Source organism: Ochotona princeps, chromosome 22 (assembly GCF_030435755.1).
Source record: "Ochotona princeps isolate mOchPri1 chromosome 22, mOchPri1.hap1, whole genome shotgun sequence".
Lineage (NCBI taxonomy): Eukaryota > Metazoa > Chordata > Mammalia > Lagomorpha > Ochotonidae > Ochotona > Ochotona princeps.
Window position 1 is genome coordinate 21,689,729 of NC_080853.1, and position 27,973 is coordinate 21,717,701.

At 49.8% G+C, this 27,973-nt stretch overlaps 2 protein-coding genes across 2 annotated transcripts; both read right to left on the minus strand.

Annotated features, from left to right (window-relative positions):
- Positions 1-815: 815 nt before the first annotated feature.
- Positions 816-27,937, minus strand: UBOX5 (U-box domain containing 5). Its single transcript, XM_004585659.2, has 5 exons — positions 27,806-27,937; positions 9,962-10,054; positions 6,822-8,022; positions 2,961-3,122; positions 816-1,365 (listed from the first exon to the last, which is right to left on the minus strand). Exons 2-5 carry the CDS (start codon positions 10,013-10,015, stop codon positions 1,157-1,159), a joined length of 1,626 nt encoding a protein of 541 aa, XP_004585716.2. The 5' UTR covers positions 10,016-10,054; positions 27,806-27,937; the 3' UTR covers positions 816-1,156.
- Positions 18,235-27,939, minus strand: FASTKD5 (FAST kinase domains 5). The gene is made up of 2 exons (XM_004585658.3): positions 27,806-27,939; positions 18,235-21,155 (listed from the first exon to the last, which is right to left on the minus strand). The coding sequence occupies exon 2, from the start codon at positions 21,116-21,118 to the stop codon at positions 18,713-18,715; it is 2,406 nt and encodes an 801-aa protein (XP_004585715.2). The 5' UTR covers positions 21,119-21,155; positions 27,806-27,939; the 3' UTR covers positions 18,235-18,712.
- Positions 27,940-27,973: the final 34 nt, after the last annotated feature.

The window sequence follows — 27,973 nt, forward strand, 5'->3', positions numbered from 1 at the left end:
AGGGAGCCAGACCCTGACTGGAATGCAGGTCACCAGGCCCCTGCAGATGGGCACTGGGGTTTTGGGGTAGACAGGCAGCTCATCCTGTCCAGAGAAGGAAGCCAGAGTTTGAGGGCTCTGAGGATGGACAGCAGCTGCAGGGGAAGTGGGCCATTCACCTGAGACTATGGGCCTACCCCTAACAAGGCTGCCGCCACAGTCACTAAGGCCCCAGCAGGAAAGGGAGGAGAAGAGGCCATTGCCTCCCTGCAGCCACCGTGGGGACAAAGAGAGCCCCTGGGATCTAAAGCCCAACCTGAGTGCTCTGCATTCCTGCAGGGAGCAGGAGGGGGCAGCCCTGGGCCTGTCCCCAGGGCCTGTGTGGGATGCTCTGGACTACACCACCGCCCAAACACAATCAAAGGGTGTCAGGAGGAGCGGGGTCCATTTCTGGACATGTTCTAGGGCTACAATCCCTGTGCTGTCACATACTCTCCATCTGAGGCGCCGTAAGACTCAATTTTGAATGTAAACAAAAAAAAAAAAATGTCTAAAAGCAAGGATTTTCCCTGCACTGTGCACACACATCGAGAGGGCAGTGGCGCCGGGCTGAGCTCATGCTGATGCCGGGCCGGTGGGGAGTTGGGCACCCCTGCCTCCCACCATCCACCCAGGAACCTGCAGAGCTGGGGGTGGGAACCCTGAACCTCACACATAGGACAGTGCTGAGAGCTCCAATGTGACATGAACAGCTGGCTGCCCTGTGACAGCTGTGCTGTGTATCACGGGGGACTGAGTGTGACGACACAGGTATTCTGCTAGGAGGAAACCACAGCGGACGTCACTGTCACTTTATTAAGGCTTGCAGTGGCTGCACATGAGGGCTGAGTCAGGCACTCCACAGCCCCCGCCACCGGCTCTCTGCAGGCGACCCTGCAGGGGAGGCGCTCACGCTGCCCACGTCCGGGGCTCTGGGCAAGAGCAGGCTGGCACCAGCAGGCCCTGGGCTCTGGCTCGGAGGCACAGGAGGGCAGGTCCAGCTGGCTGGTCCAGCCTATGGCTTTGTTATCCTGTTGCCACTTAAGCAGGAGTAGGTGTGCTACACTGTGAGGTGACAGAGGAAAGCCCTCTGGGAAGGCAAAGGCAGCTCTGAGCAGCCCCTGGCTGAGGCGGCCCCTCAGAAGTGGACCCGCAGCACGTCCTGGCTGCCGAATGGCCGCTGGCAGGCTGTGCACACCATGGGCATGGAGCGCTGCTTCTCACCCAGGCAGGGCCGACACAGGAGGTGGCCACAGGGAAGCTGGTACAGCGGCTCCTTTCTGAAGTAGGAAGAAAACACTCGGTCGCAGGAGATGCACTTGGGGCCCAGGACGCTGCCAGGCTGCTCTGGGGAAATCAGGGAGGAAAGAGAGGCCAGGGTTAGGGAAGGCTGTGCTGTGGTCGGGGACACACACACACTTTACCCCCCTGCCTGCCTCCAGTAACCAGGGAGGAATGGGCAGCAGGGAGCTTGGGGGACCTCCCTCAGTTACCTCAACACCCAGAACTGCTGGGAAGGCATGCATGACCTGCCCTTCCCACCCTCCCAGCAAAGCCACTTTCCTGAGTCAGGTTGCCAGGGCCATGACAAAGGACAAGCTCCCAGACAACTGAAACTGCAAGTGAGATGCAACAGGAAAAGGCAAAGGCAGCAAATGGCACAGGGCGGGAGGGAGCTCACAGCAGGGCGGGGGCAGTTCTGGGCGCCCTCTGACTCCTGCAAGGGTGGTGGGCTGTCCTGGATGCTACTGTGGCATCCAGCAAAAAGGCAGTGTGGGAATGTGGGAACTGAGAGGATCAGACGGCAAGACTGACGCAACATCTATTCTGGGGGAGCATGTGGGGGACCTGATGTGGACAGAAGCCACAGATGACTCCCTGCAGGCTGGGATAAGGTGCCCTTTGTCCTGCTGGGGCAACAGGGAGGGGTCAGGACGATGGACTGGATGCAGGGTGAGCCCGGAGGCTGGCACGCGCAGCTCAGAATGAGGAAACACTGAGCAGCCTGTCAGGGAGGCAAGAGCTGTGGGGAGACACAGCGTCCCTGGGTGAGGGCTCTCCCTTGAGTGACAGCACAGAGGATCCAGGTCCAAGGGTGAGAGAAGGAAGTTGGCAATGGGAACTGAGGGCATGAGAGGAGTGCTACCCTCAGAACGCTGGAGAGAGGGTGACTTGGGCAGGAGGGCAGGCTGCGCGAGCACATGCCATTGCAAGGGTGGTGACCAGCATGTGGGGAAAACATGCCTCTGAGGGCAGTGACGCGCAGGTGGGGCATGGACCACTGAGGTGGTGACCAGCACGTGGGGGCCAGGGAAATCACTGGTCACTTTACAAGGCAGGTCCTTGAGAACAGCAGAGTGGGAACAAATCAGAACGTGCAGTAGGGAGACACAGAGGTAGGAATGAGAAGAGGACAGGAAGATGGCTTGGGATCCAGGCAACGGCAAGAGACACGGGCCATGCATGGGTGACAAAAGCCAAGTGCTCGCCTTATCATCAGCCACACCAAGTTACATCCCAGACATGGCCCCGACATGCCAGTCATGCCCTCCCACCTCAGCCCGGCTGCTCTGCTGGACAGTGAGGCCCAGGGTCATCTAACCAATGGGCCAAGGCAGCTATCATTCCTCTCTTTCAGGAGGAGAGGAGAGACACATTCCAGTCCACCCTCCCTTTGTGGGCACACGGAATAGCTCAGATGTCAACTGGCAGAGAGATGACATTGGGAAAACAAACAGAACAGGAAAAACTACAATCCTCAGAGGAGAAAAATGAGTACACCTTATCAAAAGTCCCACTACAGTGTGGTCAGGCCTCAAGTTCACAGAACCAAGGGTTGCCAAAGGGAAGCATGTCTTGCCAACAATCAAGCCCCCCCCCCCAAACTCCCACCGAGACAATCCCAGCAAACAGGCCTCCTCCTAGCCTGAGGCCCTTGGTACCTGAGCTGTAGCCCAGCCTCCCCGAAGGGCTGGTCCCTCTGGTACCCAGCTGCTGGAGCTGTCCCCTGGTCAGTCGGGCTGTGAAGGAGGGCATGGTGCCAAGTGTGGATGACAAGGCGATTTCCAAGCTTTGTGACAACTTCTGCTCATGGGACACTGGATCTGTTGAGAGATGCAGACCATACCATCCAGAGAGTTCCCACCAAAGAACGAAGATGGTGCTTATGGCTACACGTACACATTAACATGCAGACCTTTTCCTGCGGTCTTTTGCTGGACCGTGATGACAGAATGGACAGTGGAGCCAGCCTAGGTACCCAGCCAGCCCCTCCCCAGCCAGCAGGCCCCAAGCTTTGCTCCAGCTGTCCTTCCCTTGGGTACACGGCAGGGTGGGTGTGGGCCCCCTCATGGCCCCACTGCTGCACTGCACCCTTTTTTTTTTTTTTAAGATTTATTTATTTTTATTGGAAAGGCAGATTTACAGAGAGAAGGAGACACAGAGAGAGAATCTTCCATCCACTTGTTTCCTCTCTAAGTGGCTGCAATGGCTGGAACTGAACTGATCCGAAGCCAGGATCCAGGAGCCTCCTCCAGTTCTCCCACATGAGTGCAGGGTCCCAAGGCATCCTCTACTGCTTTTCCAGGACACAGGCAGGGAGCTGCATGGGAAGCGGACCATCCGGACATGAACTAGTACCCATATGGGATCCTGGCACATGCCAGGTGAGGACTTTAGCCTCTAGCCCACTGTGCTGGGCCCTTCACCTGTCTTTCTAATTGCATCCCTGCTGGCCAAGGAAAGGATGGCTGAGCAAATGCCTGTGATGGGGCCTGCTCCGGGGCCCCTAGCCTGACTTCCTTCACCAGCAGCCTCTCACTCTTTCCCCACCTTCTCCCTTCTGGGACCCTGTTCCGCTGGGCTGCCTGCTTGCATACTCAAATTCTGTCCTCTCTGCTAAGAAACCAGAGCAGCTGTTAGCGAGCAAAGTAACCAAGACCTCACTGACCACTGCATGACCTGGGGAACTTCTTGAGTGTGGTCAACAGAAAGCCACGCTATGGAATCAGGATGGGGTTAAAGAGGAAGGGGACAGCTGCCTAGGAAAGGCCTGGTCATCTTCCTGGTCGCAGGACTTGCCAGACTCTCCCAGAGAGGGGAGTGGACCATTCTGTCTAGAGTTGGTGGGACACAAGGTGCTGGCTTAGGGCCTGGAAGAAGCACTGGTCAGGGTGGTCCCATGTCACGAAGTGTGTCAAGGCCAGTTCCACTGAGACCTTTGCAAGCAGACACTGTGGTCTACAGATGTCGTCCTTGTCTCACCCCACTGCACCTCAGATGATTTGGGAGTCTGGGAGGCGCATTAACGGAAATTTACTCCAAGACCAGAGACACAGACATAACCATTCAGCGTACTATTTGCATAGCCTGTTAGAGAAAGAAAAGAAAAAGTTGTTGAAGGATTGTCCTCCAAAAGTGCCACACACTTGTCATCACCAGGGGATTCTAGTGAAAGAATACACATGAGATGACGGTAACACTATGAAATTGTTCCACACTACTGAAATGAAGGAATTTTTCTAAAAATTTAGAAAACCTTCTATTTTTTAAAAAATTTACTTATTTGAAAAGTAAAAGGGGGGAGAGGGAGGGAGGGAGGGAAGGGGAGAGAGAGAGAGAGAGAGAGAGAGAGAGAGAGAGAGATATCTTGCACCCACTGGTTCACTCCCCAAATGGCTACAACAGCTAGGGCTATGCCCCAGCCAAAGGCAGGAGGCCTAAGCTTCTTTCGGGTCTTGAAGTATGATGGCTCAAGCACTTCAGCCATCTTCTGCTGCCTTCCCAAGTGCATTAGCAGGGGTCTAGATGGGACGCAGAATCATCAGGACTTAAATCCGTACCTATATGGGATGCTGTTATTGTACAGGAGTCTGAACCCAGTATGCCAAAGCATTGGCCTATTTTTAAGGGGCAAAATCACTGATACTAAAATTTTAACAAAGATGACAAATATAAACATATGTAACCACAGTCTGCGCTCATTAATGAATGCAAAAATCCTAATAAGACACTAATACACCGGGCTGAGCATCTGGTCCAGTAAAGATGCTGCATCCAGGGTGACATGTTTGGTATAAAGGTGAAGATTTATATTTCGGGGCCGGTATTGTGCTGTAGCAACCTAAGTGGCTGGCTACAACGCTAGCACATCAGATGAGCACCAGCTCCAGGCCTGCTGCTCCATTTCTGATCCAGCTACCTGCTAATGTGCCTAGCAAAACAGTGAAGGATGGCCCAAGTGCTCGGCCCTTGCCACTTAAACAGGAGGCAGAGATGGAGTTTCTGGTTCCTGGCTTCAGTGTGACTCAGCCCCAGTCACTGCGGTCATTCAGAGAATCAGTGGATGGAAGATCTTTCTCTGTGTGTATCTTTCTCTATTTTTGTCATTCAAATAAATAAAATAAATCTCAAAAAAGATATCACTTTGGATATCTACACTCCATATCTGAGTGCCTAGGTCAAGTACTGACTCTGTGCCCAACTCCAGCATTCCAGCTAATGCAAACCCCGGAAGCAAACGCCCGTGATGGCTCAAGCAGCTGAATTCCTGTCAACCCCCGGGGCAGAGCTGGGCTGAGTTCTTGGCTTCTGGCTTTGGCCTGGCCTGGCCCTGGCTGCTGCTGGCATGTGTAGAGTGTGAACCAGCACATGGGAGCTATGTGTGTGTCTGGCTCCCATTGGTGCCCTATGTCAGAGTAACTGGGCTTCATACCTGAGTCTGACTTGACTCCAGGTTTCTGCTAACATGCAGGAGAGGCAACTGTAATGGTTCAGTGATTGGCGGGGGGGTCTCTTCTACCCACGTGGGAGACCTGGATTCACCCCCATCATGGTCTGGTCCAGCTCTGACCATGGTAGGTATTTGGTGAGTGAAGCAGCAGATGAGGGCTCTCCATCTGTCTCGTCAATAAACAAGTAAGATTTGTGGGAAAAAAAAGAGTAAGATAATCACAAACTTGCATATATTTGTACAACTTTTAACCTACATGATTATATTGCTTATTATAAGAAATCTATGCTAGCCTCAGATTTCATGATAGATTTTTTATTGAAACTAACTTTGAATTCTTACCTCATTTTTCATATTCCAAAAATATAATAAGTGAATCTCTGTTTCAATTTTATAGTGATGAAAGTTTACTGATTTTTCTCTATTTTCTAAATAAAATTTTTTTAAAGATTTGTTTATTTGAAAGGCAAAGTGATAAGCAGAAAGATCTTCCATCTGCTGGTTCACTTTCTAAATATCTGCAGTAGTCAGGGCTGGGGGAGGGTGAAGCCAGAAGCCAGGGAGTCAGTGTGGGTCTGCCACGCCAAGTGGCAGGATCAAGTACCTAGGCCATCATCTGTCACCTCCCAGGTGCATCAGCAGGAAGCTGGACCTGAAGTGCTGAGTGGTCGGGATTCAACCACGCTGACATGGGAGCAGCTTCCCAAGAGGGCTTCCCTTCTAGCAGCTGCGATCAGAGGCTTCAGTCAAGTAAGAACTTCGCCCTGACCAAGGCACAGGAAGGGAGTCCCAGGAAAGCAGAACGGCCAGTGAGTGTATCACTGGGCAGAAGAGCAAGCACGCAGCCAGAAGCCTGTACCAGGTGGGTTGGGGGGAACATACTAATCTGACAGGGCCCCTGGAACATTTCTGGGCTGAGGACAGAGCGATAGAGCTGCATGCTGAGGAATGAGGAGTGGGTACCAGTCAGGAACTTCACCCGGCAAGCCTAAGGCAGAGGGCACTGATGCCAGGTGGCATCACTGGAAAGAGCAAGATGGCAAGGGGCCACGGACACAGGGTGGTGAGTTACCTGTTGAACAGTCCATGTGTGGGAAGCTGAGCTCACTGCGGGCTTTCATTTTCTTAGCAGTGTGTTCTGAGGTAGTGGCTAAGATTGGAGGGCTCGTGGTAGAAAAACAGGAGGCATTCACACCAAGGCTGCAGCCTGGTGCCCGTTCAGTCAGCTCCATCTTCCTCTTGCGAGAGGGCAGAGCAATGGAAGAAGGGGTCACGGCTGATGCAGTCTGTGCTCTGCCCAGCAGGTGGCAGCCAGGGATGGAGTGCTGCAGCAGGAAGTGGTCAATCCGGGCCTTCAGGGCAGGGTGAGGCAGGGGCTGGGAGTGGGGCGTGAAGGCTACCCCTGTGAAAGGGTCACTGGGCACCCGGCCCCACACAGCTTCACTGCGGTTGCACTTCTCCAGCGTGCTCTGGTCGATGACCTTGCCCGATGGCAGCAGCATGGGGCAAGGCATGATCTCCAGGGTGATGGGATCCAGGAACTCCTCGGGCACGTCCTGGATCACTTCTGCCAACTCCTGTAGGCTGGAGGGGGCCTGCTGGTCCTGAGTCTGGCCTGAGGGCTCACAGTCACTCTCCATGGGCAATGCTGAAGCATGAGGAGCCACGTCCTGGGGCAGGCTCTCAGAAGCCACCAGCAGGATGCTGTCTATCAGCTCCTGGGAACAGGTCTTGGCCGGCTGACCCCACACTTCCAACCGTTTGATGCAAGGGACGCCGCCACCTGTCATGTGAGTGATGCAGACTTTGAGGTGGGCCACATGGCTAAGGGACAGAGCCCCCTTATTCCAAAGCTCCTGGGCCACAACAGCAGGTGAGGGGATTGTGACCTGCACTGGGCTGAAAGGGGGCCTGGCCTTGAAGCCCCTGTGGCTGAACACTATTTGGTTCTGGTTCTTCAGCAAGACTTTGCCCACCAAGGTGAAGGCCTCCCTGTCTGGGACAGGTGGATTTGCCAGGTCCAGGGCCTCGCCCCCAGGTGCGCTCCAAGAGGCTCTGCTGGCCGCGGCACACGTGTAAACTTCCAAGCCGGTGGCACTCGGACCTCCTCCAGCTGTGAGGTCTATGTTAATCCTACAGATTTCCACGTTAAAGGGAAAGGACACGATCACGTAGACTGGTGGCTTAATGAAATACTCTGTCCTAAAGCCATGACTTCTCTTTGTGGGGTCTTCAGAGATGAGATTTTCTACTTCATACCCATCAGCTGATATCTACATTGAATGAAACATGAGACATATGGAGACACATGAAGATAATCAGTACTTAAGAGTCTGTCACTTTTAAAATAACTTTAAATAAAGTCGGAAGTTTTTCATTTTAAAATATTCTCGGGCCCAGCATGGTGGCCAGGTGGCTAAAGTCCTCGCCTTGAATGCTATGGGATCCCATATGGGCGCGGGTTCTAATCATGGCAGCCCCACTTCCCATCCAGCTTCTTGCTCGTGGCCTGCGAAAACAGTGGAGGACGGCCCAAAGCCTTGGAACCCTACACCCACGTGGGAGATCTGGAGGAAGTTCCTGGCTCCTGGCTTCGGATCGGCAGAGCACCAGCTGTTGTGGTCACTTGGGGAGTGAATCATCGGACGGAAGATATTTCTGTCTCTCTTCCTCTCTGTATATCTGACTTTGCAATAAAAATAAATAAATCTTCAAAAATATATATTCTCTATTAAAACTGCCCAAGACGCTTATTTTTGGGGTGGGGTATAAGCGCCCCAAATCCCAAATTAGGTCAAGCACAGAGTGACAAAGAGAAAGATCTTTCACTGCCTGCCTCACTCTCCAAATGCCAGGGCTGGGGCAGGGTGAAGCCTGAAGCCAGGGAGTCAGCGTGGGTCTCCCATGTGCATCTCCTATGTGTGTCTCCCATGCGGGTTGCAGAGGACGGAGAATAATCACATCTTGAAGGACTGCCCAACCTAAAACACACAAGGAGCCAATACTGGCCAACATAACCAAAAATTCCTTCAAATAGCATCTCTCTGAAATGGGGGCATATATATTAGTGGACTCTTATGTTTTATTTTAAGAGGATGGAGGAAAAAAAAACAGTAAATGGGCCCAGCGCAGTAGCCTAGCAGCTAAAGTCCTCACTTTGAATGCTCCCGGATGCCATATGGTCGCCGGTTTTAATCCTGGCAGCTCCACTTCTCATCCAGCTCCCTGCTTGTGGCCTGGAAAAGGCAGTCAAGGACGGCCCAAAGCCTGGGGACCCTGCACCTGCACAGGAAACATGGAAGAGACTCTGGGCTCCTGTCTTTGGACTGGCACAGTTCTGGCTGTTGCAGACACTTGAGGAGTGAAGCAACAGATGGTAGAACTTCCTCTCTGTTTCTCCTCCACTGTATATCTGACTTTCCAATAAAAATAAAATAAATCTTTAAAAAAACTTACATATAAAAAAAAGAGTAAAGGAAAAACAACATTCATTTAGTTTCTGTTTCATATCTGGACTCTACCCATTGTAACATTTTCCCTAAAAAAATACATTAAAGCAAGCTTCTTGTAAACCTAGGAGAAGAACCTTGACTTTAAAATGGACAAGGACTGAGAGTATAGGAAATTGAAGACAGTGAAAGTACAGAAGGTGTGGGTTATAAGAAACTTTCTCTTTTAGTATTGTTAGTACTTGTTAAAACCCAGGGCAATTTTAAGAGCTCCCTGTCTGATGGAGTGGGCCCAGCCATCTGGAAACCTGAAACAGTACACTGTGTGCATGGCTCCACATGGAAGGGGGAATTCAGTTCATCTCTCTGGATCCTCAAACCCAGGCTCTGTGCTGGAGGCCCAGGGAAGGAGTTTAATTCAAAGAACAAGCAACAAGGAATCCAAAGAACAAGTACAAGAATTAACTCTAGCAAGAAGCGGTGTGTGTGGGCAGTAGCAGTTCTCTCTTTGCTCTGGTAGGACTGAAATCCTTCATCAAAGGGGAAAGCTGGCTTGGCACCAGACCAGCCACAGCTCACCTTACACTGGGACTTGGACCAGCTGGGAGCCTGGCCCAGGCCTGCCCAGGTACCTGCTGGAGGAATTGCAAACAGTGAGGGTCAAAGTCCAGGAGGCCTGAATCAAGTCCACATATCCACAGCAGGAACTTGGGAAAAGCATGACCAGATCGTATGTTTACGTTTATGTATTTGTTTTGTTTACCTTGTTGCAGTGAATTCTGGGTCTGAACTGTGGAAGGCAAAGATTCATTACCATCCTTACAGTTGAGGACAGCTTCCAAGCATCAAAAACAGCCTTCAATACAAAAGAAAATTTGATATTAGTCACAGTTAAATTCCAAACTTTTTTGATAATCAAGAAAAGAGACTATAAGGGCCAGGTGCAATGGCCTAGTGGCTAAACCCTTGCCTTGCACGTGCCAGGATCCCATGTGGGAGCCGGTTCATGTCCAGGCTGCTCCACTTCCCTTCTAGTTTTTAGTTTCCAGTTTGTGGCCTGGAAAAGCAGTCAAGGATGGCCCAAAGCCTTGGGACCTTGTATCCGCGTGGGAGACTTGGAAAGAAGTTCCTGGTTCCTGGCTTCAGATCGGCGTGCACCGGCCATTGTGGCCACTTGGGGAGTGAATCATCGGACGGAAGATCTTCCTCTCTGTCTCTCCTCCTCTCAGTACATCTGCCTTTCCAATAAAATAAATAAATCTTTTTTTTTTTCAAAAAAGGATGTCAACAGAAACTTTAAGCCCCACATACTGTCGGCCTACATTCATTCACACAAAAATGTCACAGGAATCGCAGGCTTGGCTTGGTAGGTGGGTGGGAACGCACAAAGTGCAGTTGTCTGGCTGACAGCAGGTCCAAAGACTCAATGGCAGCAGGGCCTCCACAAGGGAAAGGGAGAAGCAAAAGCGGCTGAGCTCAGAGGACAGAAGGTTTAAAACAGAAAGCTCACAGAAAAGGACCAATGTGCTGGACATCTAACACCTGACAAGGGAACTACATTTTCTTGTTAAAACAAAATAAAAAAAGCAATCAAAAGGATCAAAAGTTGGAAAGCACTTGGGAGGACCCGTGATTCTTCTTCTCATGGCCAATGTCCACTAGCTTTGGGGACTCTCTTTAGAGACACTTGGAAGCCACCAGAACCGTCTGCAGCGGCAGGCAGCCCCTCTAGTGGATCCAAACTCCTGGGGTGAGGCTAGCTGGCTGTTTGGTTTTCCCATCTAGCAGACTTGGCCATGAAAGCTATTCTCCAACAGGATAGGGGCACCCTTTGATTTATGCTACACAGCCCAACATTAGCTTTTCTGAGGACTTAAATGCCAGAACCAGTAGCAAGTCGAGCAGGTGACTTCCTAGAGCCATGACAAACCACTTTCCTGTAAGAAGCAAAGGGAAGGGCTCGCCAGCATGGCCTAGTGGCTAAGGTTCTCGCCTTGATCCCATATGGCTGCTGGTTCTAATCCCGGCAGCTCCACTTCCTCTCTATCTCTCCTCCTCTCAGTATATCTGACTTTGTAATAAAAATTAAAAAAAAAAAAAAGAAGCAAAGGGAAAATGTCCTCAAAGAGTATATATATGAACCCCAGTAGTGAAGTGTGATGTGAGACACAGTTGCCCAGGTCAGCTGCCCTTTGCCCTTAACCCACAGCTCAGCACCCTCGGGATGCCTGCTTCTAAGGCCGAATCTGAAAAATTGTAAGGATGAGAAGTGCAAGGCTGACCAGAGGACTTTGACAACTTGACTCTCTTGGAAGTTCAGCTTAGTGAAGATGCCTGTGTCCCAGCCTGAGGTGCCTGGATGTGATTCTTGGTTCCAGCACCTGACTCAAGCTTCCTGCCAGTGCAGCGGGTGCAGACACTAGGAGGCAGAAGCGATGGCTCAAGTCCTTGGATCACCAGGTAGACCTGGACTGGACTGAGGCTCCTGGAGCTAGCCTCCACTGTTATGGGTTTCTGATTAGAGAACCAGCAGGTGGAAGCTAGCTTGCACTCTCAAAAAAATTTTTTTTAATTAAATTAGTTTAAATTAAAAAAAAAAACACCTTAGTTGCCTGTGGCTCATTTCTCCAATCAGTATGATAATTTAATGGGTTTTACTTGTATTATGTTTCAGCGAAAATGGGGCTCACCATTCCAGTGAGACAAGAACCACATAGCAGCAAAAACACAACTCTGGCCGAGCAGGCACACCGCAGCATGCCTGCAACACTGTGAAGCAAGCCAGCAACGCTGCCGAGGCAGCCACGAAGGGATATCCACAGGGCTGGTGCTCTGGTGCAGCAGGTAAAGCTACCTCCTGTAGGGCCTGCATACTATATGGAGTCTGGTTTGTGTCATAGCTGCTCCATTTCCAATTCAGCTCCCTGCTAATGGCCTGGGAATGCAGCAGCAGAATATGGCTCAAGGACTTGGGTCCCTGGCTTCGGGCTCACCCAGCCCCAGCTATTGGAGCCATCTGGGAAGTGAAAGAGTATATGGAAAAATCTCTGTCTCACTCCTTCTTTGTAACTCTTCCAATTCCAAATTAATAATAATAAAAAAAGTATGCAGGGCTCGGTGGCGTGGCATAGTGGCTGAGGTCCTTGCCTTGATCCAATGTGGCCGCTGGTTCTGATCCCGGCAGCTCCACTTCCTCTCTGTCTCTCCTCCTCTCAGTATGTCTGACTTTGTAATAAAAATAAAATAAATCTTTTAAAAAAAAAAGTATGCAGACCCAAGGAAAATTTCAAGCAAATAATGCTGTGAACTGAGGACAATGCTGAAGAAACAGGGACAGTGACTTACACAGTAATGGCACAGTGGACTAGATGCGTGTGCCTGCTTGTGTGTATGAGAACAAGAACGGAGGAAGAACTGTGAGAAGAGGGGCCATTTACGAGTCAAGGCTTAGACAAGGGACGGTGTGAGGCAGGTTAGGAAACACTGAATGTATCACTTAGCTACAGGCTACAGTAGGGTCCAGGCTGGGAAGGCCTTGAATGCCATACCCAGGGGCTGACCCTACTTCCCCTGATGGGCTAAGGTACTGATTCTCCAAACTGTAAGTCAAAAACAGATATGTCAACTTTGGAGTCATTACCACTTCTAAGAAATAAGTAGATAGGCCTGGCACAGTAGCCTAATGGCTGAAGTCCTCGCCTTGCATGTGCTGACATCCCATATGGGCGCCGGTTCTAATCCCAGCAGCTCCACTTCCCATGCAGCTCTCTGCTTGTGGCCTGGGAAAGCAGTGGAGGACGGCCCAAAGTCTTGGGACCCTGCACCCCACTTGGGAGACCCGGAAGAGGCTTGAGGCTCCTGATTCCTGGCTTCAGATTGGTGCAACTCTGGCTGTTGCGCCACCTTGGGGGAATCAATCATCGGACAGAAGATCTTCCTCTCTCTCTCTCTCCTCCTGTATGTATATCACACTTTGCAATAAAAATAAATCTTAAAAAAAAGAACATTTTTAAAAGGTCTGAAAGCTACTACTCAAAGGAAAGTCACAGAAATCTGACAACCAGGAAGGGAAATGACACTAACAAAAAGTCTACCATTAATCTCCCATTAACCTCCTAGCCACAATAGCAATTCTGAACCACTTAATGGCAATTCCCACTTCCCGAGAGCTTCCTCCAGTCTCGCTGATGTGTTCCCCCACCAGGGCTACTTTGCAAATGGCTTCCTGAAGACATCAATGATTAGGATCAAGGTCAGACTTAGAAATAAATGAGTAGTCACAGCTTATTTCCTTGACATTTTCTCCCTTCTATCTGAACAATGGGCATTCAAAATCAATTACATGACTGAGCAGCTTACAAGGATTTCAAAGCTACTTTCTGAGATATTGTTATTCTTAAAATATCTAAACTTTTAATTATGAAATAAATCTTTTTTTAAGATGATGATTATGGCTTCAGTGCAGATGTAAGAAATAACGAGGGCCAGCAGTACGGTGCAGTTGGCTAAGCCGCTACTGTGACAAAGGCATCTCACATTAGAGCACCTGCTTGGGTCCCAGCTGCTCCATTTCCAACCACCCTCCCTTTTTTTTTTAAAGATTTATTTTATGGACCCGGCGGCGTGGCCTAGCGGCTAAAGTCCTCGCCTTCAACGCCCCGGGATCCCATATGGGCGCCGGTTCTGATCCTGGCTGCTCTACTTCCCATCCAGCTCCCTGCTTGTGGCCTGGGAAAGCAGTTGAGGACGGCCCAATGCATTGGGACACTGCACCCGCGTGGGAGACCTGGAAGAGGTTCCTTGTTCCCGGCTTCGGATCGGCGCACCGGCCCATTGCGGCTCACTTGGGGAGTGAATTATCGGACGGAAGATCTTCCTCTCTGTCTCTCCTCCTCTCTGTATATCTGACTTTGCAATAAAAATAAATAAACCTTTAAAAAAAAGAGATTTATTTTATTTAAAAGGCAGATTTTATACAGAGAGAGAATCTTCCATCAGCTAGGTCAGTCCTCAAATGGCCAAAAGGGCCAGAGCTGAACTTATCTGAAGCCAGAAGCCAGCAGCTTCTTTGGGCTCTCCCAGGTGGGTGTAGAAGGCCAAGAACTTGAGCCATCCTGTTCTGCTTTCCCACGTCATAAGCAGAGAGCTGGATAGGAAGTGGAACAGCTGGGACATGAACCGGCACCCATATGGGATGCAAGCACCACAGACGGAGCATTTTGTTGCTATGCCATCGTGCCAGCAGCCCCAACTTCTTGATTATGTGTCTGGGAAAGCAGCAAAAGAAAGCTGAAATGCGTGTGCCCTGCTATCCAGGTAGGAGATGAGCCAGTGCATGGAAGATCTTTCTGTCCCTGCCTGTCACTCAGCCTTTCAAATACACATAATAAATCTTTAAAACAAAAAGGGACCCCTCATATCTTCTGCTCAGTTCTAAGTGTAACATCCTGCGTGGCTGTAGCACCATCACCAGGAAGACAGTAACAACCCTGTGGTCTTACTCAGATTTCACTAGTTGTATATTCACCTGTGCCTAGCTATTTATTTTAATTTACTTATTTTTATCGAAAAGTCAGACATACAGAGAGGAGGAGAGATAGAGAAGATGATCATCTGTCCAATGATTTACTCCCCAAGTGGCCAAAACAGCCAGAGCTGAGCCGATCCGAAGCCAGGAGCCAGGAGCCTCCTCCCAATCTCCCAAGTGAGTGCAGGGTCCCAAGGTTTTGGGCCGTCCTCCACTGTTTTCCCAGGTCACTAGCAGGGAGCTGGATGGGAAGTGGGGCTGCTATGACATCAACAGGTGCCCATATGGGATCCTGGGGCTTACAAGGCCAACTTTAACCACTAGGCTACTGTGCTGGGCCCGTGCCTAGCTATTTGTCTTAGTCATTTTAGTCTATGTATCGCAAGTATAAGATCACCATGGTCAAGACAGTAAGATACATGATTGGTCCATCATTAAAGGGACTCCTTGTGTTACCCTTTAGGACACTCATGTTTTTTAACTGAGAGCATGGAGACAGAGCACCCTCAGCCTCTGGTTCTTTCCCCAAATGCCTGGAAGGGGCTGGGCTGGGACCTGACTAAAGCCAGGAGCTCAATCCAGGTCTCACAGGAATACAACCATTTAGGCTTTCCCTGCTGCTTCCTGGGGTTTGCACCAGCAGATAGTCAGGAGCCAGAGCTGGGTATCAAACCCAAAGGCACTCCAAGATCTGAAGTGGTAATCTCGGCCAGTGCCTTTAACACTAAGCTAACCATTCGCCCTAAAAGCTTTGACTTCATAAATACAAATCATCTCTCATCACAGAAATCTTGAAAATTTTCACCCAGATTCAAGCTCTTTGAAGACTCCAGTGAAGGGGTGAGCACTTGTTGCAGCGGTCAAAAGTCCTGGCTTTGGTCCTAATTCCAGCTTCCTGCTAATGCATCTCTGAAGAGACTGCAGATGATAGCTCAGAGTTAGACCCTGCTAACCACACTGGAGAACCCAGACCGAGCTCCCAGCTCCTGGCTTTGGGCCTAGAGCTATTTCGCCCAGCTGCTGTGCGTGGGCATTTGGGAAGCAAAGCAGTGGATGGGAGATCTGTCTCTGCCTTTCAAATAAATACAACATTTTCAAAAGACGAATTGGCGCCAGTGTTGTGGTACAGCAAGTTAAAATACCACCTGCTACATGGTACCTCATACCAAATTTTCAGTTCAGGTTTTGGCTACTGTGCTTCTGATTCAGTTCCCTTCTAACACACCTGGGAGGGCAGCAGAAAATGGTCCAAGTACTTGAGCTACTGCCACCCATGTAGGATAACTAGATGGAATTCCAAGCTCGTGGCCCAATTTAGTCCTGGGCATCTCAGGCAATTGGGAAGTGAACCAGCTGATGAACGATCTTTCCTTCTGTGTCATTCTGCCATAGAATACATCATAAAACAAAACAAAAACACTGCAGGTAAGCCCACTGTCCACATTATATGAAATAAACTTGACTGATGGCTTTTTCTTAATGTTTATGTCACTTTAAATGATTGCAGACAAATGTAAAAAATACATATAAGCACAAAAACTTGTGGACTCGTGATGACACATTTGTTGAACATCTGCACCAGGAATATGCGTACAGCTTGGGAGGAATGGCAGACATGAAGAAACTGAAACAGGCGACGTACTAGACTGGTGGGACTTTGTTTTCTGTTCTTGTTCTTCACCTGGACTGGATCTCTGGGGTCTTGGGGTATCAGAGGACTGACTGGGGAGTCAGATGCATACTTGGAGCACCTCCTGCAGCCAACAGTTCCCATGGGACTGGAGGTCTGTACAGAGACAAGCCTTTCTTCTCAGCCTCCACGTACCACGAGTTCAGGGAGGCCAAGTGCAATGGGTCAAGGTGGGAATCAGGACGGCACCAACCTTGGTCTACCCAGGACTAAGGGGTTTCCCTGAACATGGGATTTTCAAGGACAGGATCAGGAATGTCCCAGGCAAACTGGGATGAGCTTGCCATCCTGTCTGAATACTATGTTAGTGTTTCCCTGGAACTTGAAGCAAACAAGCTGACCTGCTGTTGCTCCTGAGGCTCAGAATCTGGGGGTAGGGAAGTGAGAAGGGACAGCTGGTAGAGAATAAGGTGACCATGACACTGAAGTGTTTATCTTCCTCTGACCCACAAAAGAAATTGCCATAACTGAGTAACATGCAATCCAATTTCCAATCTTAAAAAAAAAACAAAAAACGATGGAACTAATTCTGGCAAATACACACATTCCAAAGATTATCTAGACTCACACAGGCTACAGAGGGGACAAGGTAAAAGATTACCTGACAAATACAAGCATTTAGCGTCAGGGTGAGCAGAACAGGAACGCACCGAGTAATTTTACAAATGGGGCACTCTGGCTTTTAAAGAAGCACAGGACTGAGTTACGTGTCCATCCACGAACAAAGTCTGACTTAGAGCTAATTAAAACCGAAGCTGTTGTCTGCACGTGCCTCAGTTTCCTGCCAGTGCAAGCTCAGCAGGAAGACCAGACCGGAAATGTGGTGTGCAGGGGGGATTGAGTGACAATTTATGCAACAGGAGTAGAAATGTGGGAGAGAAGACAAAATATATTAAGCTCACTAACTCTTTTTAAAGATGTATTCATTTTTATTGGAAAGAAAGATCACATATCAGATACATGCAAAGGAGAGACAGAAAGATCTTCCATTGGCTGGTTCACTCCCCAAATGGCTCAATGGCCATTTGTATCTACAAAACCAGAAGCCAGGAGCTTCTTCCAGTTCTCCCATGTAGGTGCAGGGTCCCAAGGCTTTGGGCCATTCTTGACTGCTTTCCCAGGCTACAAGCAGGGAGCTGGATGGGAAGTGGAGCATCTGGGACACAAACTGACACCCATTTGGGATCCTGGTGCTTGTAAAGTGAGGATTTAGTTATTCAGCCATCACCCTAGGTTCATCTTTCTCTCTTTAAAATAAAGATTTGAAAAGCAGAGTGACAGGGAGGGAAAGACAGGGATCTTCTATCTACCAAATGCTTGTAACAGTCAGGGATAGGTCAGGCAGGCCAAAAGTTAGGAGCCAGGAATCGCACTCAGACCCCTGTGTGCGTGGCAAGAACACACGTGCTTGAGAGACTGCACCTGCTGCCGGCCAGCTGCAGTGGTGGGAGACTGGAGCGGAAGCACGGAGCAGGCCCGACATGAACCAGGAACTCTGAAACGGGATGTGATCTCCAACTGCCGCTTAAGCTTTTTCAGAATTGGTAAGCTTGTGCCCCAAGCTTACCAATTCTGAAATGCTTCCTTCAAGTAGGAAGGAAGACTAAGACAACCAGCTACTCTGAACATCAATAAACACTCAGTTTTAGCGGGTATAAAGATACCCTCAGGGAAGAAACCCTGAGATGTAAGTTTCAAGAGGTTCTTATTTTAAAGAAAATATTGTGAAGTGAAGAAACACTTGAGAAAAAAGATAAGTTTAGATATCTGACTTAACTTTTATTCTAAAAACTGAAAAAAAAATTTGTGACATAGACATACCAGTAAACAGAGAAACATGCAACAGCACTTAAGCTGTTTGAGTTTAAGCACAAATTGGAAACAACTTGTATAATCAACCAGGTTACAATTCATTCACAGTGCACACATTAGCACCAATTCATTGGAGACAAAAGCATGGCTAGGTCTCCTCAAAATGGACAATTACCAAACTTATACCTGGCCTTTGTAAATATTTTGCAACATGGTTGAATATCACTTATCTGAAATGCTCAAGACCAGAAATGCTTCTGATTCTAGACTGATTTTAAACATTTGCAGACTCTCCAGGTGAGAATCCCTAATTTGGAAAACCGAGGTCCAAACTGTTCCAAAGTTCCACACATTAACAAGTATCACGTCAGGGCTCAACAAGTTTGCTGTTGCCGAGGGTTCTGGATTTCAGAGGGATGCTGCACCTGCGGCTGATGCTGCGCGTGCCTGTGGCTTCTGTAAGTCAAACTCCGCCTGTGGGCCCTTCAGAGAGCAGAGGTGAACACTTTCTCATGGAGGTAGGCCAGCTTTTCCAAGCGAGTTCGTTTCAGGAGTGGCAGCCATTCCCAGTGGGATAACTCCACCACCCGGTATCCAAGCCGAATCAGCTGCCGCCTCTTCATGTTGTGCAGTCCAAGCAGATTCCTGGTACCATAGCAATATTGGTTCTTGTTTGTCAGCTGGATGGCCAGTTTCACTAGCGGGGCCTGCGCAGGGTCTGGGGGGCAAAAGCCCACCGTTTCCTCGGCCCCTGACCTATCGTCCACGTTGCAAAGGGTGTCCTGCAAGGGTCTGGCTGCCTGCTCTGACTCAAGTGCCCCCTGGAAACGCCCTCTGGGCTTCCCTCTTAGTAACTGGCTCATCAAATCATCTGTAAGTGCAACTCCTACATGCTTAAGCCTTACTCTGGGGCTATCTTCAGCTGGGATGGCTTCTTTGTTAAACGGCAATGGCTTCAGATTAATATCCAGCTGGACTTCTAGGTCAGAAGATCGAGTATGAGGCAAAATCATATGGTGCTTGACATACTGAGGCCCACCCAACATGGTCTCCAGTGAAAACAGGGCTTCTAGGAATTCGGGCTTTGAGGTCATATCCTTTCTGGCTAAATTCCATAGCTTTTCAGCTACCTCTTGCTGAAGGTGGGAACTTAGCCGGCTGCCTCTGTAATCTGGACACTCGATACCAACTGTACCATCAAGAGTGTACAGTTCCTTAGAAAGTTCATACTTACTCCTCTCCTGAGCTAACCTCACAAACCCTGGACTCAGGGCAAACCTGATGAACTCCTCGGGAAAGTACTCTGAAAATGCCAGGCCCAGCAGGCAGGTGAGCAGGTGTTCTGGGTATTGCTTGAATTCAGACATTTTTCTGTGAATCTCATTTATCAGGCTGGAATAAAACTCTTCCGTATTGGGTGGTTTATAATTCAGAGTTCCAAATGACCACAGAATTTTGGCAACATCTTTACTTCGACAGTGTGCTACCCTGGGAGGCAAAGAAGCAGCCACGGCGTTCATGACTCTCTCATCGAAGAACCGTAAGGCCGAGCAGGCAAGAGTCAGGTGCATGACCCCTTGGACCCCCAAGGAGGGAATTCGCTGAGGAGCCAGCTCTCCAAAGCACTTCATGAAGTGTACGTGATCTACGTGAGTGAAACGCAACATTTTAAGAATATTCACCAGAGCATGACTGCTAAGGTGCTGCATGTCAGCACAAGCCACATCCCCGATTTTCCGCATGGCAAATTCGGACAGACTGCTGCTTGACTTAAAGAATCCTAAACAGATCGTACCAAGCTCCTCTAAATTGATCAAGTCTATATACTTAAGGATCAATGATTCCAGTTTCTGCATTAGGTCCTGGGGTGCCTGACGACTTTCACCTATGATATAAATTAAGTGAATCAGCTGAGACAAAGAAAGAGCTTTCCAGTGTAAATTAAGATAACTAAAAAAGATTTTTAAAAACCGAGGCACTTTGTGGCCCAAGTACCGCCACAGATCAGCCACCAGCAGGAGCTGATCCAGGTTCATCTCCCATACCTGATGGCAAAACCGCGTTTCGTATACATCTAGCATTGGATGGGAGTGAGGGATTCCTAAACTGACAAAAGCTTTCAAAATACGGATCAGGTCCAGAGTCTCAAAGAGCCGTATGTCTTTCACACTTCGCTGGCAGAGCAGAGCAAAACCAGGATCGGACAGCAAAAGAGTGCGCTGCTCTGCAGGCAAAGTGCTCAGCTTAGAGAAGTAATCGGCAACGGCTGGAGGTTGCAGATGCTTCTGGCTGACCGTGACGTCGTGCAAAATCCGCTCACCTTCTGAAACAGACAGCGGCTGACAAGTCTCAGGCCTGCAATAGCTGTGGAGCCGGTACTCTGGTCTCAGCTGCAGGAAAACTCGGGTGCTTTCAAGGGTGTCAAAAACCTCTACATCCTCTTCATCTGTTTTCCTGGTCCTGGGTAAGCCCTGTGGCAGCATGCTGGCCGTGGAGGCAGAAGCCTTCGTCAGCTCCAGAGCCGGGAGCACATGGCTGATGGCGAGCCTCCTCTGAGAAGAATGAGTGCTACAGACATTCTGAACTTGGCCATGAGGGTAGTGGGGGCTATTGTGTTCTGGAAGGTCCTGTCCCAGGTGCCATGGGGTGCATCCCACATTCCAATATGCCGCTCTTCGGACTGTATTATAGGCAAAAGAACTGCTAAATGTTTGATATGCTAAAGGTTTGAACAACTTGAGAGTGGCTGCCATTCTGATGTCACTAGTGAGAGCACAGTCCTGATGGCTTTGACCAGGCAATTTCTTGTTTAAACGGTGCTTGGTTAGAGCTGGCCGCGGAGCCGTTCCACAGAAACTGCCTGGAAATCTTCGGCATATCACAAAAGCCATGAACCACAAATGACTGGGCCAGAATTCGTGCCAGAGACTGAAAAAAGGGTAGATGAAGAATGAGTGGATTCCACCTATCACAATATCAAAACGCACACATTCTCAGAAATAGACTCAAACTACACTGCTGCCAATTCGTGTCCGGGGCAAACTGTGTGCCTTGCGTGAAGGCGAAGGGAAACTCCCCGGCCAGGGTACCACTGGGCAGTTCCTGGACTGCTGTTCAAGCCAACTTCCTTCACTGCAGAGATGCAGCTGCTCCACCACCATCTGACCGGAAGTGGCCGGAAGTGAGCAGCCCACTCTACTCCGAGAGCAGAACGTCAACATCCTGCTGGAAGCAGCTCCTCTGTAAAAGCTGCCACGCTCACAGTGCACAGTGCAAAACGGCATGCCATGTAAGGTTTATTCAATCAACCCACAATAACTTGCTTTGAACTTAAAGTACAAAACTGGCCGTTACAGGATTCTTCATTCTGACGCTGCGCCTGTACCTCTCGGAAAGTGCTTGTTCTCTCCAGGAGGCTCACAACAGATTCGGAATCACCATCCCAGAGTAACCGTGCAATTGGGAAGTATCCTCGACAGGTCAAGTCGTTGTGGGGAAGGAAAACAGCCAGCTGAGGGCCTCCTGTTCGTAGGCAGCTTACAGCTGGGAAGGAAATGGCAGCTGGAAGCGGAGCTTGGGGGCCTGGGGGTTGGGACACCCCCAGGGCACAGTGCTACCCTATAACAGATGCCAGGACAGCACAGTGATCCCCTGAAGGAGGCACACAAGCAACACTTCCAGAAAGCTGGGCACCAGTGACTTCCATATGCTGCACAAACCCCATCTTTATCCATAGGTAGAAGTGATGAAAGGCTTGGAAATTGCTTCTGCTGTATTCTTGATTTTCTTAACCCTTACTACTTTTCTTTGTACTTAAATACCAAAGCTGGACAAGCATGACCCAAAGAGATCTGAGCTGCCCATCAAGGGACTCAACAGGGCTGTCACAGCACAAAATCTCAGGAAGGTGGTTCTAAGGGAGCCAGAGCAGCCCCGTGAAATGCCTAAGCTGTTCTGCTGTCAGCCCTCCCTGCCATGAGAAACAGGCTCAAGGAGCAGTGCAGCAACTATGGGCCAAAGGCCCGGTGACCCAGGCTTCCCTGGGTGGCAGCAACGTTAACTCCAATCACTTTATGAGCTAGAGTAAAACATTTTTGTATTCAATATTTAACACATGGCTCTTTACTGTGAACTGTGGACCATTCTGCCCACCAAGTTTCACCCTATGGGTTCTGATGCTACGGACTAGCAGACTATGTGTTAGGGCTCGTGTCTTGTGGTACACACAATTTTACCCAAATAACACTATGTCACTCATCTATTTGTTTTTTTATTACAAATACAGAGCCACATAACTGTGGTGGAGATAGTGTGCTCCACGAAGTGTGGTTCTTTACAAAGTCTACTGACCTCGGCTACAGACTGCCAGTGTATTAGGAGTACAGATGGCCAATTCTTCAAATGTTAGAAAAACAAAGGAAAAATATTACTGAAACAACTTTTTCTTTAATATTTAGTAACAATTGAAGATTTATAGGCCCCAAGATAGTCACTGGGAATCTCAGTTGATATTGCAAAATAGGCCTGGGGAGAATAAGAGACAGACAAGTGACAGAATTTCCCAGTTGACAGAGCAAGGCTTTGTAAAATGGTTCTGGAAGCTGGAATCTAAATTTAGTCCAAAACAGGCTGCAAATGCAGCCATAAAATGTTCACATTTGTGATCGTTCTCATCTTGGAAGCCACATCCTAGGAAATAACTTTTTAAAATCCCATCCGCTGGGGCAGGGGTGGCTAGACAGAACGGCACCCACCAGCACATGTGTGGGCTAGAAAGTAGGGCTGGTTGGGTTGAACTAGGCCTCAAGGCCCACAGACATGTAGAAGAGGTGAACGGGATGTGGGACAGACTGGACTAGTCTGCTGTACATACTGGCAACACGGGAACCAGGGTAGGAGACAGGACTGGTGGGGGTTAGTGGGAGTCGCACCGGCCAGGCTGCAGCTCCCCCAGGTTTGCAAGAGGGTCAAGTGTGTGCTGGGCAGAATCAGGCTTAACTGAAACACACATTGTTTCCTGTGGAAGACAGGTCTGGAAACAGAAATGACCCAGCAAATGCAACCACCAGCGTACGTATAAGCTGAATGGGGTGACGGACTGTGTTGGACCCTGCATTGGAATTAACACACAAGAATCAGGTCTGGGCCCGCAGCAGTGGTCTAGCAGCTAATTGCCTTGGGCGCACCGGGATCCCATATGGGCGCCGGTTCTAATCCCGGCAGCTCCACTTCCCATCCGGCTCCCTGCTTATGGCCTGGGAAAGCAGTGGAGGACGGCCCAAAGATTTGGGAGCCTGCACCCATGTGGGAGACCCGGAAGAGGTTCCTGGTTCCTGGCTTCGGATCGGCGTGCACCGGCCGTTGCAGCTCACTTGGGGAGTGAACCATCGGACGGAAGATCTTCCTCTCTGTGTCTTCTCCTCTCTGTATATCTGACTTTGTAATAAAATAAATAAATCTTTAAAAAAAAAATAGCTGTGTTAACACTTAACTAAAAGCTGAGAACCGGGCCCGGCGGCGTGGCCTAGCGGCTTAAGTCCTCGCCTTGAATGCCCCGGAATCCCATATGGGCGCCGGTTCTAATCCCGGCAGCTCCAGTTCCCATCCAGCTCCCTGCTTGTGGCCTGGGAAAGCAGTTGAGGATGGCCCAATGCTTTGGGACCCTGCACCCGCGTGGGAGACCCGGAAGAGGTTCCAGGTTCCCGGTTCCCGGCTTCGGATCGGCGTGCACCGGCCGTTGTGGCTCACTTGGGGAGTGAATCATCTGATGGAAAATCTTCCTCTCTGTCTCTCCTCCTCTCTGTATATCTGACTTTGTAATAAATAAATAAATCTGAAAAAAAAAAAAAAAAAAGCTGAGAACCACCCAAATGTTCACCCAGCTGGGGGTGGCTGGCGTCTGCAAATGCATACAGATTCAGCGCAGCAGAGAACAAGCCAGCCCATCCCCCAAAACGCACTTACAGAAAAGGAAATGAACTGCACAGCTTTTCTGTGGGACAACTTCCTGTCATATCTAGGATAAGTTAACTTTTCCTCCTTTTTATTGGTGCTAAGACTGTTGATTTTGAAGAGCATATGAGTTAATGAAAGAAATCTCTATAAATAACACACTAAATAACTACTATTCTTAGGGCCTGGTGCAATGGCACAGCAGGTTAACCCTGCTCCCTGTGGCTCCGTGGCAGGAATATTCCATATGGACACCAGATTGTGTCCGACTGTTTGGCTTCTGATCTAGCTACCCACTTGGGTCCCTACACCCATGTGGGAGACTTGGAGGAAGTTCCTGGCTTCAGATGGGCCACTGCAGCCATTTGGAGAGTGAACCAGCAGAGAAGGAAGACCTTTCTTCGCTCTGTGCGTGTATGTGTGCGTGTGTATGTCTCTCTGTGGCTCTGCCTTTCAAATGAATAAAAATATACTTAAAAATATATAAAAAAAAATTCAACTAAGTATCTAAGATTACTTAATGAAATCACTGTACACTGCCTGAAATGACCACAAGAACCCCTTCCTAGAACATCAAACTTTGGTGGTGACCCAATGCTTTGAGTGATGGGGCGCAGCTCTGACCATTGCGGTCACTTGGGGAGTGAATCATCAGACCAAAGCTCTTCCTCTCTGTCTCTCCTCCCTTCTGTATATCTGATTTTCCAATAAAAATAAGTAAATATTAAAAAAAAAATCTAACATAAATGCTTAACTTAACTTAAAAAAAGCAGCAAAAGTACAACAGTAGGGAGAAAAGGCGTTACAAAGGAAAGGAGGCTGACCGGGCAGTCCAGCAAGAAAACACACTGAGCCCACTCGTCCTTCTTCCAGGATGCCCAGAGAGCACCTGAGAGAAAACTCCACATGAGAGTCAACTGGCTCCTGACTGCTTCACGAGCATCCAAGGCCAGGGACACCACTGCCAGGGGCCCAGCTATCCTCCTTCCCCACCCCCTCTCTAGGAGTGGAGCTTCAGAAACAGGACCCTCGCCAGACCACCCTCAGTGACATACATGACTTGACAGGAGCCAGCGTCTTTGCCTTTCTGCCTTCCAGCTGCAGGCCTGAACACGGCCAAATAGCTTCAGCTATAGTCCAGAAGTCAAGAGAGGAGTGGTCAAGCTCAGCATAGACTACACAGTGTATCAGTTACCAAGTCTCCTCGCTCAATTCTGACCCTCTTGCTGGGAAGGTTTGACCTTTCCGTGTCCCATGCAAATTACCATGCTTAAATGGATAATCCAAACACCATTTGCCTCAGCAAATTAATAAAACAGCTAACTTTCCCTAGACAATGAGGTATCCTGCTGAGGGTCTACAAAGATGGAAAGCCATGAGTAAGGGTGCAGTGGGGAGTGGGGAACCTCTTCGCTGACAAGGGTTATGTGGATACTTACAACATCATTCATGGGCCAAACACAATTATCAATCTAAAAGCAGAACAGGGCCCAGCGCAATAGCCTAGTGGTTAAATCCTCACCTTGCCACCACCAGGATCCCATATGGGTGCCGGATTGTGTCCCAGATGCTCCACTTCCCATCCTAGGAGAGCAGTGGAGGATGGTCCAAACCCTGAGACCCTGCACCCATGTGGGAGACCTGGAGGAGACTCCTGGTTCCCTACCAGACAAGCTCCAGCCATTGTGGCCACTTCAGGAGTGAACCAGTAGATGGAAGATCATGTCTGTAGATTTTTCTCTCTGTAGATGACTTTTCAATAAAGATAAAATAAATCTTTAAAAAACAAACAAAGCAAACACAAATAAAACCCAGGCCAGCCACAGTTGATGAAATTTTGAGTCCATGTGTGGTTGCCTTGGCAGGGCCAGGTGAAGTGACCTTGCAGGCGCTTCTGCGGCCCCGGGTGCTCTCCCGTTCTGCCTGAGACTGACAGTAAGGACCCCTACCTAGCAGTTAACGAGCTTGTTAACACTTCAATCTCTTCTCTTCCAAGCTTCACTTCCACACTGGAGCAGGACCTATGAGTGATGCCTCTGTGAGGACCATTAGCGCAAAGTTGTTCAGGCCAAGCCAAAATCAAGCTAGCAACCACCCCTTTTCCGTTGCAGAGTCCATGCTGTAACAGACAAAACAGTACATCACACCAACTTACAGCCCAAACCCCCTTCTCCCCTCCCTAGACTGCTACTCTTCTCTCAGAATGACAAGAAACACAGAGGGTAGACCCCCTGGAGAAGCCCCCAAGCTCAAGGGGTTAGAACCAATGCTTTTTATACTGAGAGGTGGGGAGACAGGGAGCTCCCATCACTGGTTCACTCCCAGAATGTTGGCAATGGCTGGGCTTGTAAAATGAAAACAGGGAACTCACCCAGCTCTCCCATGCAGATGTCAGGGACCCCCAACCAGTCATCTCTCCTGCCACCTACCCGGTACAGGAGCAGAAATCTGAGTCCAGGACCTGAACCCAGGCTTTGCATTCCAGGACAGAGATATCCCAATCGGAGGCTTCACTGTTGGCCAAACACCGGACTCAAGTCACTGTTTTAATGGGTTTCCTAAGACTGTCTTTAAAAAAAAAAAAATGCTTTTTTTCTCCCACTAACAAACTGGCATCTCTGTCCCTGTAGCCCATCACAACGGGACTTGAAGAGGAATGAGAAGATGTAGGCAGACAAAGTGAAATGTCCGCCCCGCCCCCATGGTCAGGGGAGGTAATCCCCCAGTGACCCCAGCCACTACCACTGTCAGCTGAAACAAACACTGGGTTCTACCTGCTTTCACACCGAGCAAAGCTGGGTCCCAGCATTTCAGACAAGCTCAGGAAGAGCTTTAAGATTCTTACGATAAAGTTGACTTCAATTCACACAATGCTAGATAAGGCACTACTGAAACCAAAATAATTACATAAATAAATATATATAAACCACTGAATAGGACACCATGCTGTGTCTTGCCCTGCTGCCAAAGGCCTTGTGTTCTCAGCCGCCCGACGGGGCAATACATCTTGAGGTTCCATTTTGGTCTACAAGGCAGGAGGACAGGGACCGCAGGCTGGCTGGAAGCCACACCGGGCAGGGGGGAGGTGAACGTGCACCCCCAGGATAGGCCACTACGGACCCGGAGGCAGCAGGCGCGAGAAACACAATGCGAGTGCCCAGGCCGCGGGCAGCAGCTCCAGCAGACGGGTCTGCGGGGAGCAACAGTGAGGACCCCCTTAGGACCCTCGGGCGTGGAGGGCAAACAGTGGAGGACGGGGGGGGGAGGGAGCCATCTTCTTATCTCAGGAGAGATTAAACGCACCCTTTCTGCAGCCAGAAACTACCACAAATGCAAAAGAGGGCATACGTCGTGCCGATAACTCAAGTCTCACCTCGTCCCCAACGCTAAGCTACAACCCCCGCACCCCACCTGCAGAACCGGCCCCAGGTACAGCCGGGGAGGGGGGCAACAGGGGCGGCCGACGTCACGACCGCCCCCCACCCGACAGAAGAAAACCAAGGTTCGGTTCAAGCTCTCGGCCAAAGTCGCGGAACCCCAGAGCGGCGAGGGTCGCCGAGAGCCGCCCGCGAGCCTGCGCGCGGACGCTGAGGCCCAGGTCGTTCGCGAAGCCGCTGCCCTCTCACCTGAGCCTGGCCCGGGCGGGCGCCACCAACACACACTCGGACCCGAGGGCTCCCGGCGACGACGCCGGCTCCCGGCGCTCCCCTTCCGTTCCGCTGCCCACCGCTTCCGCCGCCGGGGACGGGGACGGGTGCCGCCGAGGCTCAGAAGGCGCCGCAAGCGTTTCCCAA

Bases quoted from the DNA above. Each gene is read 5' to 3' on its own strand.
- FASTKD5 (XM_004585658.3), bottom strand. From the start codon at position 21,118: ATGGCTTTTGTGATATGCCGAAGATTTCCAGGCAGTTTCTGTGGAACG.
- UBOX5 (XM_004585659.2), bottom strand. From the start codon at position 10,015: ATGGTAATGAATCTTTGCCTTCCACAGTTCAGACCCAGAATTCACTGC. The intron at 8,023-9,961 runs GTAAACAAAACA...CATTCAATGTAG, and splicing joins CCAGAATTCACTGCAACAAG to ATATCAGCTGATGGGTATGA. The intron at 1,366-2,960 runs GTACCAAGGGCC...TGATTTCCCCAG, and splicing joins GAGGCTGGGCTACAGCTCAG to AGCAGCCTGGCAGCGTCCTG.